The sequence below is a fragment of the Carcharhinus amblyrhynchos genome, chromosome 7 (assembly GCF_965287045.1).
Source record: "Carcharhinus amblyrhynchos chromosome 7, sCarAmb.v2.hapA, whole genome shotgun sequence".
Taxonomy (NCBI): Eukaryota; Metazoa; Chordata; class Chondrichthyes; order Carcharhiniformes; family Carcharhinidae; genus Carcharhinus; species Carcharhinus amblyrhynchos.
In genome coordinates, this window is record NC_137330.1 from 20279180 (window position 1) to 20300587 (window position 21408).

The 21408-nt window shown below is 45.1% G+C and overlaps 1 protein-coding gene across 3 annotated transcripts in view; it reads left to right on the forward strand.

Annotated features, from left to right (window-relative positions):
* The first annotated feature begins 615 nt into the window (after window positions 1–615).
* bmp5 (bone morphogenetic protein 5) overlaps window positions 616–21408 on the forward strand; it is a 193853-nt gene continuing 173060 nt past the window's right edge. For all 3 annotated transcript variants that reach the window (XM_080192011.1, XM_080192012.1, XM_080192013.1), the window contains exon 1: window positions 616–1080. In XM_080192011.1, the coding sequence (XP_080048137.1) occupies window positions 669–1080 (412 nt within the window). In that variant the 5' untranslated portion in view covers window positions 616–668. The remainder of the gene's footprint in view (window positions 1081–21408) is intronic.

A 21408-nucleotide genomic window follows, 5' to 3' on the forward strand; every position in this document is an offset into this window, starting at 1 on the left:
CATCTTTGGACGGTGGGAGGAAACCCACGCAGACACGGGGAAAATGTGCAAACGCCACACAGTAACCGGAGGCGGGAATCGAACCCAGATCCGTAGCGCTGTGAGGCAGCAGTGCTAACCACTGTGCCATCAAAGCAGTAAACAGAGTCGTTTGAACGTTACAAGCGGGCTGGCGTGTGAAATAAAAGAGGAAAGTTGACACTTGAAATGGGCAGAGATCAGTCAGGGCTAATGTGGTTGAGAATTGTAGAGGAGGTGGAGAGAGCGCCAGCTAGAGACAGAGTAAAGCCGGTGCAGGGAGTGCAGTCAAAGAGAGGGAGAAGTTTACACTCAGTATCTCTCACACACAGCGGCAGCAGCACATTCATTATTGCTGCTCGACTTTTACACACTGGCAGACCAAAAGAAAGCGCTCGCCGCTTCTTTTCTGTGGAAGGAGTAAGAGGGCAAAGTAAAAGCTGCCGGGGTTGTTGCTAAAGCTTTAACTAAATCAAAATCCCATCAAAAAGGAGATCTCAGCAGGAACAAAATGAACACATTACGTACCTGGTGGTGCTGCTGACAGCTAACTTCTGTTACTTCATGAAAGAAAAGGGGCAACTGGTGACAAGAACAAAGTCCTAAAAAAAACCAAAAACGCATTCATTAAACGCAAAGAGACAACTGCAATGAACAAACTAAACGCTTTCTCTAAAGCCCCCGCTGGACTGCTCTGGATGTGCTGCGTGTTCCTGGGAAGCGCCGAGGGAAATTTTGCCGACCACCACGTCCACTCCAGCTTTATCTACAGGCGACTGCGGAACCACGAGAGGAGGGAGATACAGAGGGAGATCCTGTCCATCTTAGGGCTGCCTCACCGGCCCAGGCCCTTCTCGGTGGGGAAGCACAGCTCGTCCGCCCCGCTGTTCATGCTCGACCTGTATAACGCCATGTCCAACGAGCAGGAGACGGAGCGAGGAGCGGCCCGGGTTTCGCTGCCTTACCGAGCCACCCTCACTACGCAGAGTCCGCCTCTCGCCAGCCTGCACGACACCAACTTCCTCAACGATGCCGACATGGTCATGAGCTTCGTGAACCTAGGTAAGCAGCCACTGGAATGGATACTCCTGTCCCGATGATAGGGTCAGCACTGCAAATGCTCCGTGTATATTCTTACAACATGCATTGGGCTTTCTAACTGCCAATTCTGTGTTAAGGCGTTAAATGAGAATCTCAACTTTATTTTGTTTTAATGCAATATACGTTTTAAACTTAGATTCGGTTCTGTGCCTCAGGTAATGAACGACTTACATCTATCGATCGATCTATCCATGAACAGGTTCGATTAAGCGGAATATTGCCCCAATTTCCGCTAAAGTTTCCGATTGCGAAGTTCACCGGAAAGTGAACCCACATTCCCGCAAAGTACATGTCGGCAACGTACGTTGGGAAGGGAGTTTCCTTTCAGAGGTTACGAGCAACTATGAAAACTGCATCAAAATATCCCTCTCCCCAGCAAACCGCCCCCCCGCAACTCCCAGTAAAGATTTGCCACAGATTATTGTGGGAATCCATAAACTTTCTCATTGTTTAAGTAAATGTTTTTAACAGACTTTCAAACAGTTTTCTAATTCCATTTTTAATAAGCACAGTTTGGAGCGACAGTGTTACGGAAAGAGGAGGATCCAATAAAATGGGAAATCTGCACTGTATTTTAATGTTTGAAAGAATCGCGTTATCAAACAATAGGACTCTCAAAAACAATGGGATGATCCTGTGTTTAAAATAGGTTGAGAGGAAAATCCCGGCAGAAATTGTCGCATTGAAGGATAAACTGTGACAAATCTCTTTGCAAATGAAAGGTCTGACATGAATAGAGTGAGTGGCGGGTGTATCTGTACAAAGAAAAATACACTCACGAGAATGAATTGATCTGCCTAAAGTTATTGTCAAAGCAAATTGTGGTAATAACGGTGATCTAACTTTCTGAACAGATGTCTTCAAATGTGAAAAACGTTCATTTTTTAAGAATCCCTGTTTTATTTGTTAACTCGTGAGTGCTGCCATTTGACTCTTGACAGTTTCGAAATCACTATTCCAGCACCAGGGTAATCGTGCAATGTTTAAATTTTCTCCTCTCCATGTTTCAAAAAGGAGATGGAAGTAGCAGGAATGGCTGTGGACCGGGTTGGTAGATGGCAAACAGAGTGCCGCAGAGCCTCCCATTTGTATCCCAGAGCGAACACTTTAACAGACCTTTCTCCCTCTACATTTCGGCCTGTCAGACGAAACACAGACCCCCACCCCGCTCCGAGTTTATGGCCGCGACCACCACCAGTCAGTCCCGCAGTAAGCTTCACAAAAGTTGCAGGAATAATTCAACCCCGGAAACAGAGAGAAAGTCTACTTTTGGGAACTTCGGAGCTTTTTCTGCGTCTGTCTCTGCACTAATGAATTGGAGTTAAGTTGCCATAAATCAAGTTTGATCTAATCTTTAGCTTTCTTTGAAACGGCGGTCTTTACATTACTGCAGCCGGCTGTACATTCCCAGTTCGTGTGTATATTATGTTACAGAAATAACTTGGCACGGAGTCGCTATTTTCTGTGGCAACATCTGTCGGACTATCTTGTCTAAACAATCCAGTTCAATTAGCAAGTTCACTACCAGCAATATTTTTATAAACTTACTGTTCGGTAAACTATTTTTTACATCAGAATGACTTCTCTCAGCTGCCTAGGAATAACTGAAAATAACCTGTTTAGGCTGCAGCGGTGTGTTTATATTGATAAGCCAGTGAGATGCTAGCTTGTAATGCACTATAGTTTGTTTTGTAAACTATTCTTTGGTAATTTGGCCTTTAAAGGTGTTAGATGAGTTTAAATTAAAATTAAATTGCTAGGTGTCAATTATGGAGCACGGATAAAGGCTCCCCGGGAGGTTTCAAGGCACTCTTTGACTATTTCAATCCTTTCTAATTATTTCCCATGAATTCTCCGGCGCTGCCAGCAAAGGCAAAGTGCAGTTCAATTTTGTTGCTGTTTCATTTGCCCCGGAGCTGAACGAGGTTAGCCTTTGTACCTCTGCAGGTGTAAGGAGCATCAGGCATTCTTTATTGTCAATCCTTAGAACTCAGAGAGTATCGGATTTTGCAAAGACTAATAGTTCAATGACACTTGATAAGAACCCTGAATATTGAAGTTTCTGCAGCCATTCCTAATTCTCACGGAAATTGAAGACAAACCTATCATTATTTGAGAGTTCTGAAACCGAGCACGAGTAAGTATGGGCTGAGTTTAATATTTATTGAAGGATTATGAAACTGAACACCAGTGACATATCTCCCTTACAATATCAAGGAGCTACAAGTTGAGAGAGTGTTTAGGTCTGTTTATGTGGAATCTCCCTGTGACTTTGTGGTTTTCCTCTGGTGCTCCGGTTTCCTCCCACAGTCCAAAGGTGTGTGGGTTAGGTGGATTGGCCATTGTAAATGTATGGGGTTACGGGGCAGGAGGGATGGGCCTCTTTCAGAGTTTGGGGCAGACTCGATGGGCGGAATGCCCTCCTGCACGGTACTGATTCTATGTTCCAATGCAATTTTTTTTTGCATTAAAAGTACAATACAGAAACAGGATAATCAGTTCAGCTAGTCAATGCTGGCATTTTTTCTGTTCTACTCTTTGTAATCTTCCTCATGAAACCCCAGTAGCAAAACCTTCTATTTTGCACCTCCACCCCACTTCCCCCCTATATGAATTTAGCTTCTACCAATCCTTTCAATGCCAAGTTATCCCTGTGCTGGTGAGTTCCATATTCTCACCACTCTGGATAAATAGGTTTCTTCTGAATTATTTTTTAGCTCTGCTCTTTCCCACAAGCAATTGTGTCTTTCATCAAGCCCCTTTTCAAAATTATTGACAGGCACAATCTCTGCAAAGTGTTAATGATGTTTGCAATCTGTAGAAAATTAGTTAAGTGAAAACTAAACTTCTGAGTCACATGACAAAAATTAAAATTACTTTTAGTTGAATAAGTGTGGTGTTAAGATCTCTCATTCTAGATATCATTAACTGATGATCTGGATGGTTGTACTGCAGGTTTGCAGCGGTCTAAAAAGATTGAGTACGTGGACGTTGAGGAAGAGGATATGTTGGAACTTTTAAGTTCTATCAAGATAGATAAGTCACCAGGACCGGATGGGATGTACCTCAGGTTACTGTGGGAGGTGAGGGAAGAGATTGCAGAGCCCCTGGCGATGATCTTTGTGTCGTTGATGGAGATGGGAGAGGTTCCGGAGGATTGGAGGATTGCAGATGTGGTTCCTATTTTCAAGGAAGGGAACAGGGATAGCCCGGGAAATTACCGACCGGTGAGTCTGACCTCAGTGGTTGGTAAGTTGATGGAGAGGATACTGAGGGACAGGAGTTATGAACATTTAGAGAAGTTTAGTATGATCAGAAATAGTCAGCATGGCTTTGTCAAGGGCAGGTCGTGCCTTACGAACCTAGTTGACTTCTTTGAAAATGTGAATGAACACATTGATGAAGGAAGAGCAGTGGATGTGGTTTACGTGGACTTCAGCAAGGTGTTTGTTAAGGCCCCCCATGCAAGACTTCTTGAAAAGGTGAGAGGGCACGGGAGCCAAGGGGCTGTGGCTTTGTGGATCCAGAACTGGCTTGCCTGCGGAAGGCAGAAAGTGGTTGTGGATGGGTCTTTTTCTGCATGGAGGTCGGTCACCAGTGGAGTGCCCCAGGGATCTTCTAGGACCCTTGCTGTTTGTTATTTTCATAAATGACCTGGATGAGGAAGTGGGGGGAGGGGTTGGTAAGTTTGCCAACAACACGAAGGTTGGAGGTGTTGTGGATAGTCTGGAGGGATGTCAGAAGTTGCAGCGTGACATAGATAGGATGCAAGACTGGGCGGAGAAGTGGCAGATGGACTTCAACGCGGATAAATGTGTAGTGGTCCATTTTGGCAGGTCCAATGGGATGAAGGAGTACAATATCAAGGGTAGGACTTTTAGCAGTGTTGAGGAGCAGAAGAACCTTGGGGTCCGGGTCCATAGGACTCTTAAATCGGCCTCGCAGGTGGAGGATCTGGTGAAGAAGGCATATGGTGTGCTAGCCTTCATTAATTGAGGGATTGAGTTTAGGAGTCGGGAGGTAATGCTGCAACTTTATAAGACCCTTGTCAGACCCCACTTGGAGTACTGTGCGCAGTTCTGGTTGCCTCAGTACAAGAAGGATGTGGAAGCTATTGAGAGGGTGCAGAGGAGATTTACAAGGATGTTGCCTGGATTGGGAGGCATGCCTTATAAGGATAGGTTGAGGGAGCTAGGTCTCTTCTCCCTGGAGAGACGAAGGTTGAGAGGTGACCTGATACAGGTTTATAAGATGTTGAGCGGTATAGATAAGTGGATTCTTGGAGGCTGTTTCCCAGGGCTGAAATGGTCGCTGTGAGAGGACGCAGGTTTAAGGTGCTGGGGAGCAGGTACAGAGGAGATGTCAGGGGTAAGTTTTTCACTCAGAGGGTGGTGAGTGAGTGGAATCGGCTGCTGTCGGTGGTGGTAGAGGCGAACTCGCTGGGGTCTTTGAAGAGACTTCTGGATGAGTACATGGGATTTAATGGGATTGAGAGTTATAAATAGGCCTGTAGGTATGGATATGATTGGCGCAACTTGTGGGGCCGAAGGGCCTGTTTGTGCTGTCGTGTTCTATGTTCTATGCACTTTTGAATACTTAAGGAAGATATGTCGTTGGTGTCCAGTTCATCACTAGAGGCATAAAATAAACACTTGTTTGAAATGTAGATTGCAACACTTTCAAGACAGCTGATTCATTTAATAATACATTCAATTACAAATCCAAATGTAAAGTTTTAAAGGTTTGCATTTGAATGAATATTAATGAAATAAAATAAATTGTTAACGCAGTAAAACATGCAACTTGTCAGAAAACATACCTGTGTAAGTAATAAAATTAACTGGGACTGTTACTTCAAAACATCTGAATCATTACATTGAAAATTGCTATTTGCTGTTACAAACTCAGTAAATATCAGGAAACAATTATTTGGTAAAATAGTTGCATTTGAGTATTAAAAATTATCCTTAAGCTGGATCTTCCACAGTGGAGAGTGGGTAATCATCACAACTGTCTGAATGTTTATAACTTTTTGCAGTTGTTTGCATATATATGGTGAAGTTACTGAAAAAACCCAAATAATTATTAGGCAGATACAAGGAATTCAACTTCTACATTGCTGATTCTGAGAGTCTACTTTGTCACGAAAACTTTGTTATATTGGCAGAATATACAGAAATTATGTTTCTATAACAGAGTTTGAATTGATTTAGTAACCTATATTGATTTAGTATTTAATATTTATTTAGTAATCATTAAGCCAGCTTTGATTGTGATATTAACTCTCCCTTGAAGGATGGAAGAATATTTGGCAGTGGAGGTAGGGTGCTTAAACCTTGGTTTTGTACGAGAGAGATCACGTCTCATTAACTTGATTGAGTTTTTTGAGGTGGCAAAATGACAAGGGAAGGGCTGTGGATGTTATCACATAGACTTTAGTAAAGCATTTGACAAGCTGCCCCAGCAGGGTCTCCAATGTCTGATTTGCAGCACGGACTCGGGTCTTGTGGGTTGCTGGGTGCTAGTGCACTCAGCTCACTTCCAGCTGAAGGATGTGCACAAAGCCCTTGCAAATTGCACTGCTGCAGTCTCTCAACTCTGCAAGAACAAAGAACAAAATCAGCCCGGGAAACAGGCCCTTCGGCCCAACGAGCCCGCGCCGCCATCTCAACACCACCAGTCCACCTCTCTACTCATGACCCCTATCTAATGTTTTATGGCCATCCGGATTGAGGGAAACTGATTTAGGGACAATTTATTCCTGCCAATTAGCCTAACAGCACATCTTTGGGGTGTGGGAGGAAACCGGAGCACCCGGAGAAAACCCACACAAGCACAGGGAGAATGTGCAAACTCCCACAGACACTGGCCCAAATCCATGTGTCTGCACAGCAATCAGCGATAGTCACTGAGCTGTCGTCTTGCCCAGTATCTTGTCCAGTTTAGGCACACACTAACGACATGAAGCACTAGGCCAATCTCGAACAACCAAGAGCGGCCCCAGTACGACCCATCGTCTGTATGCCCCTCATTGGACACGAGGTGGACCGACTTAAAACCTGTGAATGAAAGAGAAAAAAAAAATTATCATACTATACCCATTTACATTACCAGGGACACCCCAATGCTAATGACCCTTATTTAAAAGGTTCTCCTATATCCACCCATCTCCAACTCAGTCATATGCCTGTCTAAGTTACTCTTAAAGGACTCTAGCGTGTTTGCCCCACCACCTTACTTGGCAGAGCATTCCATACCCCCACTACCCTCTGTGTGAAAAACCTCCCTCTAATATCTGTGTTGTACCGCTCCCCCCTCACCTTAAGTCCATGGCCCCTTGTCCTACGTGTCTCTATTATAGGAAATAGCTTACCTCTGTTTACTCTATCTATACCCTTCATAATCTTATATACCTCTATTAGAACCCCCTCAGTCGGCGTCTTTCAAGGGAAAAGAGCCCCAATTTCTTCAATCTTTCCTCATACCCCAGTCCTTCCATACCAGGCAACATCCTGGTAAACCTCCTCTGCACTCTCTCCAGAGTCTCCACGTCCTTCCAGTAGTAAGGCGACCAGAACTGGACGCAGTACTCCAAATGCAGCTGAACCAACGTTCTGTACAACTGCAACATTAGACTCCAGCTCTTATATTCTATACCCCTTCCTATAAAGGCTAACATACCATAGGCTTTCTTCACCACACTCTCCACTTGCACTGCCACCTTCAAAGACTTGTGCACTTGCACCCCCAGGTCTCGCTGCGACTCTATACTCCTTACGGGCTTACCCTTTATCATATAACTTCCCCCTACATTATTCCGGCCAAAATGCATCACCTCACATTTATCCGGATTAAACTCCATTTGCCACATATCTGCCCAATCAACCAGCCTATCAATATCCTGCTGTATTGCCAGACACTGCTCCTCACTGCCCGCCAATCCAGCCATCTTGGTGTCATCAGCAAATTTGCTGATCACACCACCTACTCCCTCTTCCAAATCATTTATATACACTACAAAGAGAAGAGGTCCCAGTACTGAGCCCTGCGGCACACCACTAGTGACAGACCTCCAGCTAGAAAAAGACCCCTCCACAACTACTGTCTGACTTCTCTTTGCAAGCCAGTTCTCTACCCATCTAGATACCTGACCACATATCCCATGAGCTTTAATCTTCTGTACCAACCTACCATGAGGGACTTTGTCAAACGCCTTACTGAAATCCGTATAGACGACATAAACGGCTTGTCCTTCGTCAACCGTTTTCGTCACCTCCTCAAAGAATTCTACCAGATTTGTAAGGCAAGACTTCCCCTTGACAAAACCATGCTGCGTATCCTTAATCAGATTGCAACGCTCCAAGTGCACATACATCCTATCCCTAAGAATCCTCTCTATCAACTTACCTACCACTGACGTTAAGCTCACCGGCCTATAGTTACCCGGGCTATCCCTCCTACCCTTTTTAAACAACGGTACCACGTTCGCTATCCTCCAGTCCTCTGGGACGGTCTTTTGGGTGGGTCGGTCGGGTGGGTCAAACCAAGCAAACAAACTTAAATTATGTTCGGACGAAGAAAAAGGGGGCAGCTCCCCAAAAGGAGGGGGAAACGGCCCAAACAGAAACAAAAAGTACAAAGGAAACTTAAGACACGTCAAATCAAAATGTGATTATCGGGGTCTATAAGGCACCTCAGCCCCTGCGGTGCCCAACGGACACGGAAGGCCAGTCCTCTGGGACCTCACCTGTGTCCAAAGAAGAGACAAAGATTTGCGTCAGAGGCCCAGCAATCTCATCCCTTGCCTCTCTAAGCAGCCTAGGATAAATGCAATCAGGCCCCGGAGATTTATTGGTTTTAATGCCCTCTAAGAGCCCTAACACTTCTCTCGTAATCAATAGATCTTTCAATCGGTCTACCGCTCCCTCAATGACTGTACTAGACATCAAGCCCCTCTCCTTCGTGAATACCGACGCAAAGTATTCATTCAGGATCTCCCCCATTCCCTCTTCCTCTAAGCACAATTCCCCACGTTTGTCCCTGAGGGGACCAATTTTACCCCTAGCCACCCTTTTGTTCTTTAGATAGGAGTAAAACACCTTTGGATCCTCCTTAACCCTACCTGCCAAAGCCATCTCATGTCCCCTCTTTGCTCTCCTAACTCCCCGTTTGAGATCCCTCCTACTCTCTCTGTATTCCTCCAACGCTCTCTCCATTCCCAGCTGCTTAGACCTGACAAACGCCTCTCGTTTCTTCCTAACCAGGTCTTCTATATCTCTAGTAATCCACAGTTCCCTAATCCTACCTTTCCCATCCTTTCTCCTAACCGGCACATGCCTTTCCTGCACCTTATGCAGTTTTTCCTTGAAAGACTCCCACATGCCTAATGTGGTCTTGCCTTCCAATAGCCTATTCCAGTCTGTATCCCTAAGCTCCTGCCTAATCCGGCTGTATCTAGCCTTCCCCCAGTTTAGCACCCTCCCCTTAGGAGAGCTCTCATCTTTTTCCATTCGTATCCTAGAGTAGACAGAGTTGTGGTCACTATTAGCCACATGTTCACCTACCGCAACCTCAACCACCTGACCCGGCTCATTTCCCAGAACTAAATCCAGTATCGCCCCCTCTCTAGTCGGGCTATCTACATATTGGATCCTTCCAATACACATCTTACGAATTCCTCCCCGTCAGACCCGCCCAGCTCTAGGCACCTTCGAATCCACCCTAGGGAGATTAAAATCTCCCACTACAACAATCCTATTCTTCCTACACTTATCCAAAATGTCCCTACATATACCGTCTTCCACTGCCCGAGGGCTATCGGGCGGCCTATAGTACACTCCTAGCATAGTAATGGCCCCCTTCCTATTCCTCAACTCCATCTACAAAGGCTCAATTCCCAACCCCCCCATGTTACCCTCCCTCTGCACCGCTGTGATTGTTTGGAGCATGTTGCTGGGGGAATTGCGGGGGGTGGGGGGGGCTGTGATTGTTTGGAGCATGTTGCTGGGGGAATTGTGGGGGGTGGGGGGGGCTGTGATTATGGGGAGCATGTTGCTGGGGGAATTGGAGGAGCTGTGATTATGGGGAGCATGTGGCTGGAAGAATTGGAGGAGCTGTGATTATGGGGAGCATGTTGCTGGGGGAATTGGAGGAGCTGTGATTATGGGGAGCATGTTGCTGGGGGAATTGGGGGAGGCTGTGACTGTTGATGCGCTGGGGCAAGCAGCATTCCTTAACCCCTACATATGTTCCTCTCCATCACCCCCACCTTCAGAGTGACAAGATGGCTATTATGATGCAACCAATTGATCTGGCTGTACTTTTGGTTGCTGTTGGAGCTGAGGAGGAGGAACTGGAGGAAGAATTGCAGGCACAGGAGGCCTGGGCCTTAAAACTTTCAGGAGTGGAGGGAGATGACCACCAGAGACATGAGGTGGCCGCCATTCACCTGGGAGAAGGAGGGAGCAGAGACCCTGGCAGTTCCGTGCATGAGTGTCATTTGAACAGGTGTCGGACACCGTGTGCTACTGACATCTCCGCCTTTGAAAGGGGAAAGTGCAACACCAGTGCAACCTGTTGCAGGACCTGACACCTAGAGGTGGGGAGAGGGTGCGGTGGAGGGGCACCCACTTGGTGGATGTCACATTGACACCTGCTCTGGACTTCTATGTGACTGGCTCCTTCCGGATCCCCAGTGGAGATGTCTGTGGCATCTCCCAGTCAGCCCGTGCACACTTGTGTCAGTAGGTCACAGAAGCCCTGTCTGGCCGAGCTGGGCACTACATCAAATTTAACCTGGACCAGCCTCATCAGGAAGCCTGGGCTGCAGGGTTTGCAGCAATTGCGGGGATTCCTAATGTACAGGGGGCCATCAACTGCACACATGTCACCCTCAAGGCCCCCCCTACAGAATCTGTGGAGATTCATCAACTGAATGTTCAACTGAATGTGCGACCATAACATGAACATTATGCATGTCTGTGCAAGTCATCCAGATAGTGTGCACGACAGCTTCATTGTCAGGAACTCAGACATCCTGGAGGCATTTGAGGAGGAGCCCAGGTTGCGGGATGACTCATGGGTGATATGGGTTACCCGTTTTGGACATGGCTGATGACGCCTGTGCAGAGGCCTGTGTCTGAGGCAGAGACCCACTATAATGAGGCCCATGTAGCCGCCCGCACGTTTGTGGAGAGGTGAACTGGGCTACTCAAAATGCAATTCTGGTGCCTGGATCTGGCAGGGCCATCCAATACAGTCCAGTGATGCCTTCCCGCATAGTGATCATGTGCTGTGTCTTGCACAATCTGGCTCTACACAGAGGTGACCTATTGGAGGAGGAAGAGGAGGAGGAGGAGGAGGCTGACCAGCTGGGTGTTGTGGGAAGTATGACCAGCTGGAGGAGGAGGAGGAGGAGGAGCATGCCAAGGAACACCAACCAGATGCTGGAGAGTTGGCAGCCCAAATGAGGCATGCGAGAGTGGCAAGGAAACCCTGATTACCAGACGGTTCACTCGCTAGGGATTTGTGTCTGGGTTCCATCCCACCCCACCCCCAAAATTTCTTCTATATCCTGGAACATTGTCACACCAGAGTGGTGGGCCCGGGTACTCTACGTTAGCGAGTTTTTTGGCAGGCACGAGAATGATGACGACTCGCTAAGAACCATTATGATGATGCCCTGGTGCAAACTATTCTGACTCCTACCTGAGCTCTGCATGCATGCAGGCACCTGGGCCCATGTTTGTCATGGATAAGGGATCTGAAACCCCCATACAAGGCGCTGGAATGGGGGATGGGAAGGAATCGCTCAGGTTGAGGAACTACTGGTTTCCTTTTCTCAATGATAGAGCACTGAGGGGCCTCCCCAACTGACATCAACATGAAGTATCTCCCTCTGGTGATCATCAGTGGAAGAGGATTCCTATTTGAGACAAATCTAAGACAAGTGAGGCCGCAGAATCTCAAGAAGCCTGTTCAGGCCCTCAGCTGTGGCCTACTGTGACTTGGCCATTGCTTGGAGCCTGCCACTCATAGTGAGGATCCTCTGCCCTAGTCTTTCCACTGAAGACGCCACATTTTCAGCGTTGGCCTGGGAAGCTCATAGACAGGCAATAGTTAGTCTGCCTGAAAACTTTGGGACTTCGCCATTTGTCCTATGTGGCCGTCAGCCCCTCCTGCATTCCCTGCTCTATTATTGCATCTCAGGCAGCTGACAGAGAAGTGATCTCAGAGGCCAGCTGAGTCCTTGCTTCCATCGTGCCAGAGATCTCGGATGTTCCCTCCTCCACCCGCTGTGCCCAGGATCCTCACTACTAACTGGACCCACCAACATATATCAGTATCTGTGACGGTGAGTTGTGAGGTGAAAGCTGATGCCAAAACTGTGCCACCTTCAGAGGTCCCTTCACCCATATCCTCCAAGGACCCATTGAAGCTCTCTGGACAGAATAGATGGGAGCTGCAATAAAGGCCTGGAGTCCAGAAGGCCCGGGGCTTCCAGATCTGTCCCTGCAACACAGGACACAAGGTTAAGTGCAAGGGAGGGAGAGGAATCCAGGATCTCATTCATGTGATTCACATTTCTCCAACGAACATTGAACAAAGCACCAAAAAATTATATCACAGGAACAGACCCTTCGGCCCTCCAACCCTGTAGCAACCAGGCTACCAAAGAACAAAAACAGCCCGGGAAACAGGCCCTTTGGCCCAACGAGCCCGCGCCGCCATTTTAACATTACCAGTCCTCCCCTCCACCCATGACCCTTATCTACTGTTTTATGGCAATCCACATTGAGGGAAACTAATTTAGGGGCAATTTATTACTGCCAATCAGCCTAATAGCACATCTTTGGGGTGTGGGAGGAAACCGGAGCACCCGGAGAAAACCCACACAAGCACGGGGAGAATGCGCAAACTCCCACAGACACCGGCCCAAATCCATGTGTCTGCACAGCAGTCATTGATAGTCACTGAGCTGTCGTCTTGCCCAGTATCTGGTCCAGTTTAAGCACACACTAACGACATGAAGTACTAGGCCACGCTCGAACATTCAAGAGCAGCCCAAGTACGACCCATCGCGTGTGTGCCCCTCGTTGGACAACAAGGCAGACCGACTTAAAACCTGTGAATTAAAAGAGAAAAACATTATTATCATACCACGTCCTTTTACATTAACAGGGACGTCCCAATGCTAGTGAACCTTATTTAAAACAATCTCCTATATCCTCCCATCTCCAACCCACTCATGTGCCTGTCTAAGTTACTCTTAAACAACTCCAGCGTGCCTGCCTCCACCACCTTACTTGGCAGAGCATTCCATACCCCCACTACCCTCTGTGTGAAAAACCTCCCTCTAATATCTGTGTTATACCTCTCCCCTCTCACCTTAAGCCCATGGCCCCTCGTACTGTGTGTCTCTAACATAGAAAACAGTTTACCTCTGTTTACTCTATCTATACCCTTCATAATCTTATATACCTCTATTAGATCCCCCCTCAGTCGCCGTCTTTCAAGGGAAAACAGCCCCAATTTGCTCAATCTTTCCTCATAACCCAGTCCTTCCATACCAGGCAACATCCTGGTAAACCTCCTCTGCACTTTCTCCAGAGTCTCCACGTCCTTCCGGTAGTATGGCGACCAGAACTGGATGCAGTACTCTAAATGTGGCCTAACCAACGTTCTATACAACTGCAACATTAGACTCCAGCTCTTATATTCTATACCCCTTCCTATAAAGGCTAACATACCGTAGGCTTTCTTCACAACCTTCTCCACTTGTACTGTCACCTTCAAAGACTTGTGCACTTGCACCCCCAGGTCTCGCTGCATTTCTATACTCTTTATAGGCTTACCCTTTATCATATAACTTCCCCCTACATTATTCCGGCCAAAACCCATCTGATTTGTTACTTAGAATCATAGAAACCTACAGTGCAGAAACAGCCCCTTCGGCCTATCGAGTCTGCACCGACCACAACCCCACCCAGGCCCTATCCCCCTATCCCTACACATTTACCCGCTAATCCTTCGAACCTACACATCCCAGGACACTAAGGGGCAATTTTAGCATGGCCCATCAACCTGACCCGCACATCTTTGGACTGTGGGAGGAAACCGGAGCACCTGGAGGAAACCCACGCAGACACGAGGAGAATGTGCAAACACCACACAGACAGTGACCCAAGCCGGGATTTGAACCCAGGTCCCTGGAGCTGTGAAGCAGCAGTGCTAACCACGGTGCTACCATGCCGCCCCGGTACCCCCTACCCTTCCAGGGACCATATGCCTTTATTCCCATTCCATTCACGTGGCTATAGAGATGCCCCTTAAAGGTCACTATCGTATCTGTGAACTCCCCCTGGCGGCAAGTTCTGGGCACCCACTACTCTCTGTGCAAATAAACTTGCCCCTTGTACCTGAAACTTGTGCCACCGAGAATCATAGAATCATAGAACCCTACAGTGCAGAAAGAGGCCCTTCAGCTCATCGAGTCTGTACCGATCACAATCCAACCCAGACCCTACTCCCATATCCCTACATATTATACCCACTAATCCCTTTAACCTACGCATCCCTGGACACTAAGGGGCAATTTCTTAACCTGGCCAATCAACCTAATCCGCACATCTTTGGACTGTGGGAGGAAACCCACACAGACATGAGGAGAATGTGCAAACTCCACACCGACAGTGACCCGAGCTGGGAATCAAACCCAGGACCCTGGAGCTGTGAAGCAGCAGTGCTAACCACTGTGCTACTGTGCCGAAGTTGTCTGAAAGTGAGTGGAGGAATGACAGGTGCTCATGTCTTGATGGCAGCCCGACTATGCTGTTGCTGACAGCCCACATCTCACCTTCCCTTGACAGTTCCAGTGCCTGCTCCTTGAAGAGGGTGAGGACCTGGAGATGTGGCTCACACACCCCTGTCTTTGTCCTCTCACAGTTATTATGCTTGGTCTTCTCCAAGGAGTCATAAAAGAAATGATGGTGTGACTCCTGCAAAATATCAGGTGGTGTCCTTGAAGGGCAAGTACAGTGGGGTTCTTGGGGGATAGGAAGGAGGTGCTTTGGAGTCAGAAGCTGGAAGCATGCAAGGTGCTGGGGATGGGAGCATCTGGGGGTAATTTGGGGAAAGTTGCAAGATGAGATTCAGCATTCATCCTAGCTGCACGGATGAGGTCATTGACTTTTTCCAGCACTGCTTTGCGGTTCGGAGAGGTGGGGGGAGGGAGCAGTACCTTGGCACTGACCAAGGCAGTGACTTTCTCCCAGGCCACATTTCCATCAGCCCCTACTGGGTCTGCGCCCTTATGTTTGGAAAAGGGTGTCCTGTATCACCTCTGCCACATTCAGTACCCTCCACAGGTCGCCCTCAGAAAATTGGGGAGGGGGTGTGCTGGTTGTGCCACATTTTGTGCAGGAATGCCTGTCTGCCTGTCCATTCTTGTGTTTTCAATGCAACTGCCTGTCGTTGGGGTTGAACAGCTGCAGGCAGTTTGGCAGAACATTCCGGCAAGTTACATACAGTTTGCTTGTTAGCGTTGAGGGGAAGACAAGTGAGCACTTGCAGGTGTGCTGATGGGGAGGGGCACAGGTGGTGGATTAATGTCTTAATGAGAGGAAGGTGTCACGCAGCCATCAGTTGGGAGGAGATGGGGGCCTTGTACAGGAGGGTCTGGGGTAGGGGGGGTGAGGCTGATCACCCTGCCTGATATCTGTAGGGGGGGAGGCAGGATCTCTCTGCCTGAGATCATTTGGGGGATGGGGAGAAGCGGGGGCGGCTGGTGTGTGTGTGTGTGGTTAGGGAAGAGAGGTCTGCTGCCATTCTGCCTGAGATCATTGGGGGATGGGGAGAAGCGGGGGCAGATCTGCTGCCACTCTGCCTAAGATCATAAGTGGGGTCTGCTGCTACTCCCCCTGAGATCAGCTTCTTCAACCTGAGTGTGGCCATCACATTGGGTATGCGAAAAAGTCGTGGCATTGCAAGTTTCTTACTATTCCAGCTCTGGTCTGGTTAACCTTGGGACAAATATCAATGGCCCTCAGTGCCTTTGCCACCTTTTCAATCACAAGGGATTGGACATCAAGGAGCAGTTCAGCTATTTCTGCATTTCCTCCACCTGGTGAGTCCTCATCTGAGAGGTTAAATGGTTTTTTTTTGGTCTTCTCTGGTCAATCAGTCATTTGTGAGAGGAGAGAAGTTTGAAACAGCCAAGACTCTCAGGAGAGCAGTTTCAGTGAATGAATTAACAAAAGTGTAGAACAGAAAGTTGGGTACTGCTGATTTTGCACTCGTCAGACTCACGCTGATGGAGAAAGATTATTAATTGCAAGTTTTATAGTCCTTCACTCTTGCACCTTAAGACTCCATTAGATCTCTCTCAATTACTTTTGAATCATGCTGCAATATGATTCAGAATTATCTCTCTTGTTAAACTCTAGCATATTTAAATGAGACTGGGAGGATAGTTCAGAGAGAAAGCTTTAGGCCTAAGCGTGCTAGTTTTTGTTTCTTTCATTTGAAGTTTCTTCCATGTTTTCTTTTCCATTCAGCTTCCAATCATTTGTTGAATTTGGCAATCATCTTATTTTTCAACATTCAGTGCCAGTTCATTTTTCCAACTTGAACATCCCACTGGTCCTTTGGTTCATTGAGTAATTTCTTTTCTCGCTGGCTCTCGCTTTAAAACAGCGTCATTTTGACACTTGATTCTTAACGTTGAATGCAATCTTCCAAGAACTTAAAAAAGAGGGATATTGATACCCACATAGGTTTATGCCAGTCCTTTTCTCCTTGCAATGTCTGCAAACATTACAATAATTTAGCTCAAAATTAATGATCACTTGGAATATATAAACATATGAATTAGGAGCAGGAGGAGGCTATTCAGCCCTCAAGCTTGCTCTGTCATTCAATAAGATCACAATGAATCTGGTAGTAATCTCAACTCCATGTTCCTACCACTCCTGTACCTTGGACTCTCTTGTTAGACAAGAATCTTTGCTTTTAAAATATTCAATGATCCGGCCTCCACTTCTCTCTGAGGAAAACAGTTCCAAAGACACTCCCAGAATTTTTTTCTCATCTGTCTTAAATCAACCACCTTTTATTTTTAAACCGTTAAACTTTTAAACCCCTAAGTTCTGTTCTCTCCCACAAGGGAAAATGCTGCTTCAGCATTCACCACATCAAGTCCCCTCAGACTCTTTGCATTTCAATAAGAATACTTCTCATTCTTATAAGCTCCAATGGATATAGGTCCAACCTATGTCAACTGGGTCAGATCTAAATGCAATCAATGCATTGTTTAACTTTAATACCAGGCTGTTTGTGACACTTTTTGAGACCATCAGCAAAATTTTAATCTGCAGCGTTTCATGTAAAATTAATTCCTGTCTTGTTCTCAGTTTGTAAACTGATGTCCAAGCATTTGCTAGGGACTTGCATTTACAGTAATGGTAAACATCATAATGTTTAGCATTACATTGGATGCACAGCATTTGTCTTAATGGATCTATGCTTGTGTTTATGCACCTTTTGAATCTCATCCATCCCTATCAGTCTATCCTTCTCCCTTGCATGTCTATCTAGGTTCCCTTAAATGATCTGCTGCAGGCAAAAATAATAAAGGCTACAGTAATTTTCAGAAGTTTTCATTTATCCTTTTGGACCATTCAAAGTACGTAGGTTTGATATTCGTATTTGGGAGATGTCAACTTGGTTCTTTTAGCTATTGGCCTGAATTAAGATCATTGAAATATTACAGTTTATGTGTGAAGTTGTAAAGTTATGTACAATGTTAAAAATACGAGTTGCTGTTTCTGCAGTCTCAGGTAACCAACTAAAATTGCACCATTAATTGCAAGAGAAATTTTATACTTTGGATTAATTCCTTTTTTATCCTAAGAGATTTTAATTCAGTTATGGGGTGACATAAATAGATCATGCTGCACAATCACAAAATGCTATAAATATTCAAAAACTTCAATGCATAATATTCAAGCAACTTCGCTGATTTGAGAAAAGAAGCAAGAGTAAATTAAGACATTCTACAAAATTCTTAAATGGTATCATTATTTTTCGTGAAATAGGTAATCTCTTTCATGACAATTGCTTTTTACCTTGTTTATGCACTTGAGAATTTTGTAGTTTGGAGGTAGCAACCCTTAGAGTGATCCTGCTGATAAGTTGCTAAACACATAATTCAATTTCATGAACTAAAGATGAATCTTCACTGACCTGCTTGGCACAGGAGACATGGAATCACTTTTTCAGTTGCTCTTTCTTGAATTTGGACCTTTACAGAATGAGCGTTTCTTTCTGTGCTGGCAGATAGGGGCTAAAGTGTAAGGGGTTTGGGCTATTGCTACACAGTTCCTGGTGGCAGAAGTCCATAATAAAAAGAGAACCATTCAAGGTTTATTCTATTGGCTCAGAGTGAGCTTTGCTGACCTGGGATAGTTTGACCTGGAGCCAGAAGTGGAAAATATTCCATTTTCCTCGCCTGAGCATGCGCAAGAGTGACTTGTGTATAAACTGAAAATGTCACTGTTGGTCCAGTTATGAATGCTCACCTGGTAGCTTTAAAGTGCAACAGAGTACGTATTCCTCTGGTCACTGTACTCAGTGACTATGTATGTCTATTTGTTAAGAGTTCCTCTTTGTTTTATTTGGAACAAGATTATAAATAGGTTCTGGAAAGTTCCCATTGACTTCTTATTACAATCTCAGTAAGAGCACCCAGCACAGGAAATCGCTGTAAACACTTTTAACTGACCAGAGGAATATTATCCCGTTGTTGTTAGAGTGGTGAACTTTATCGATCTGGGATAGATTGACTGCGTGGCAAAAATGGAGAATATTCCAATCTGTTATTACTTCTTAAAAATGCATTCAGGGTTGTGGGTATTGTTGGCTAGGCCAGATTTATCACCCATTCCTAACTGGCCTTGAGAAGGTCATGGTGAGCCGCTTTCATGAACTGTTACAGTCCATTTTGTGTATGTACACCCATAGTACATTGTCTTAAGAAAGAAGTTCCAGGATTTTGACATAGCAATATGTTTCAAAATCAGGAAGGTGTGTGGCTAGGGGGAGAACCTGAAGGCACATTGCTGCATATGGGATGGATTGCTTCAGGGTCTGAAATGGTGCAAATGGCACTGAACATTGTGCAATCATCAGCAAATATCTCCACTGTTAACCTTATGATGGAAGAAAGGTCATTGACTAAGTAATTGAAGATGGTAGATGTAGGGCACTATCCTGAGGAACCCCTGCAGCAGCATCCTGTGACTGGGCCTTCAACAACCACAATCATCATTCTTTGTGCTAGGTCTGACTCCAACCTGTGGAGAGTTTCCCCTGATTCCCATTGACTTCAATTTACTCAGGCTCCTTGATGCCACACTAAGTCAAATGCTGCCTTGCTGTCAAGAGCAGTCACTCACATATTCCATCTTCCTCACCTTCCATAGCAACTCTAGAACAGCTTTTCCCCTGCTGCCATCAGACTTTTGAATGATCCTGATTAAACTGATCTTTCTTTATACTTTATCTGTAACTGCAACACTATATTCTGCACCTTCTCTTTTCCTTCTCCCCTATGTACTCTATGAATGGTATGTTTTGCCTGCATAGTGCATGAGAAACAATACTTTACACAGCATCCCAATGCATGTGACAATAATAAATCAAATCAAATCAAATCTTGACTTCAGCTCTTCTGTTCAAGTTTGGACCAAGGCTGTTTTAAAGTCAGGAACCGCAAAGAACCACATGGCAATGTATTGATTTAGAACTCAATATTTGGAAAATTGAATAGATTAACTTTCAGTGCAGACTATAATTCACATCACAATTTTTTAAAGTCTTATTTAATTTGTTTATTAATATTAATAAACTATCTATAACAATGCAATGTTGTTCCTGTATGATGTTCACCCAAATGTTTAATATAAATTACAACTGGCAAGTTGCAATTAAAAGAATATATTGTGAGAAAAAGGCAAAGGGTTAAACATGAAAGACGAGTTTCATGATTGACTTCGGGAAATTGTTCTTCACACCAGCTGTGATCATGAGAATGCTTCCTGGGATGAGGCACTTCAGTTATGAAAATAGAATGGAGGAGTTGGGACTGTTCTCTTTGGAAAAGGGAAAGTTGAGAAGAGATTTGGTAGAGGTATTCAAAATCATGAGGGGTCTGGACATAGTAGAAAGGGAGATGGGTGCAAACATATTGAGCCAAATGACCATCTTCTGCACCAAACAAAGAAAAGTACAGTATAGGAACAGGCCCTTTAGCCCTCCAAGCCCGTGCCGATCATGATGCCCTAATTAAACTAAAAAAACCTTCTGCCCTTACTTGGACTATATCCCTCTATTCCCTCTCTATTCATGTACCCATCCACATGCCTCTTAAATGTTGCTAACGTGCCTGTGTGTCAATATCTTCTGGAGCAGAGGAGAAAAAACAAGGCAGGTACATTAGATAATGTCAAAACAAATAGTGGAAAAGCACACAGTTTGATCCAATTTGAAATAAAAAAATAATATTTTGACCATAGCATTTGTGGTTCTTAAAAAGAAATGACAATTTTTCTGTTTTTAAACACTCGTTTAACATACTAAATATTTTTTTGTTTTGGCATTTATTGTCTGTTCCACAATATTTTAAAAAGAATCATCTCACTTCCCTTTTTTTTGGTTTATAATTTAGTGGTTTTATATTGGTGATAATGTCACTGAAATCCTTGTAATCAACAGCAGTTTAAAAATGGTTAATATCTTTTCGTGAATATCGTGTCATCCGTCAAAAGCATGATGTGTGCTGCCTCATTAATTAAACAAGAATGCCACAAAGCTGATTAAAACTACATATACTGAAAAGAAAAAAAAACACATGGAGGGAGTGAGTGTTAGGTTGAAATCTAACCTAAGGATTTACAGATGAAGGTAATAAACTATTCAAGCTTTGTCATTGAAATTTATGATGCCATCTGTACATTTTGGTTAGATTACAGCTTTGTAACTCACTTTCATGTCTTCTTTATTCTCTTTTCATTAAATACCTTTTAAAGATGGAAAAATATAACATCATCCAGAAATCTTTTTCAGTACTTTTGTAGTTCAGTTACTTTTTACAGAATATTTTGTGGTGAAAAGTCTATTTTTAAAATTCACTGTCAGCACTGTTTTCTGATTTTTGACAGCTGGAAACTTCCATATTTACTTTGGTTAACATCACATGAACTCAGCAATACTGACCTTCCTGACTACTAGATC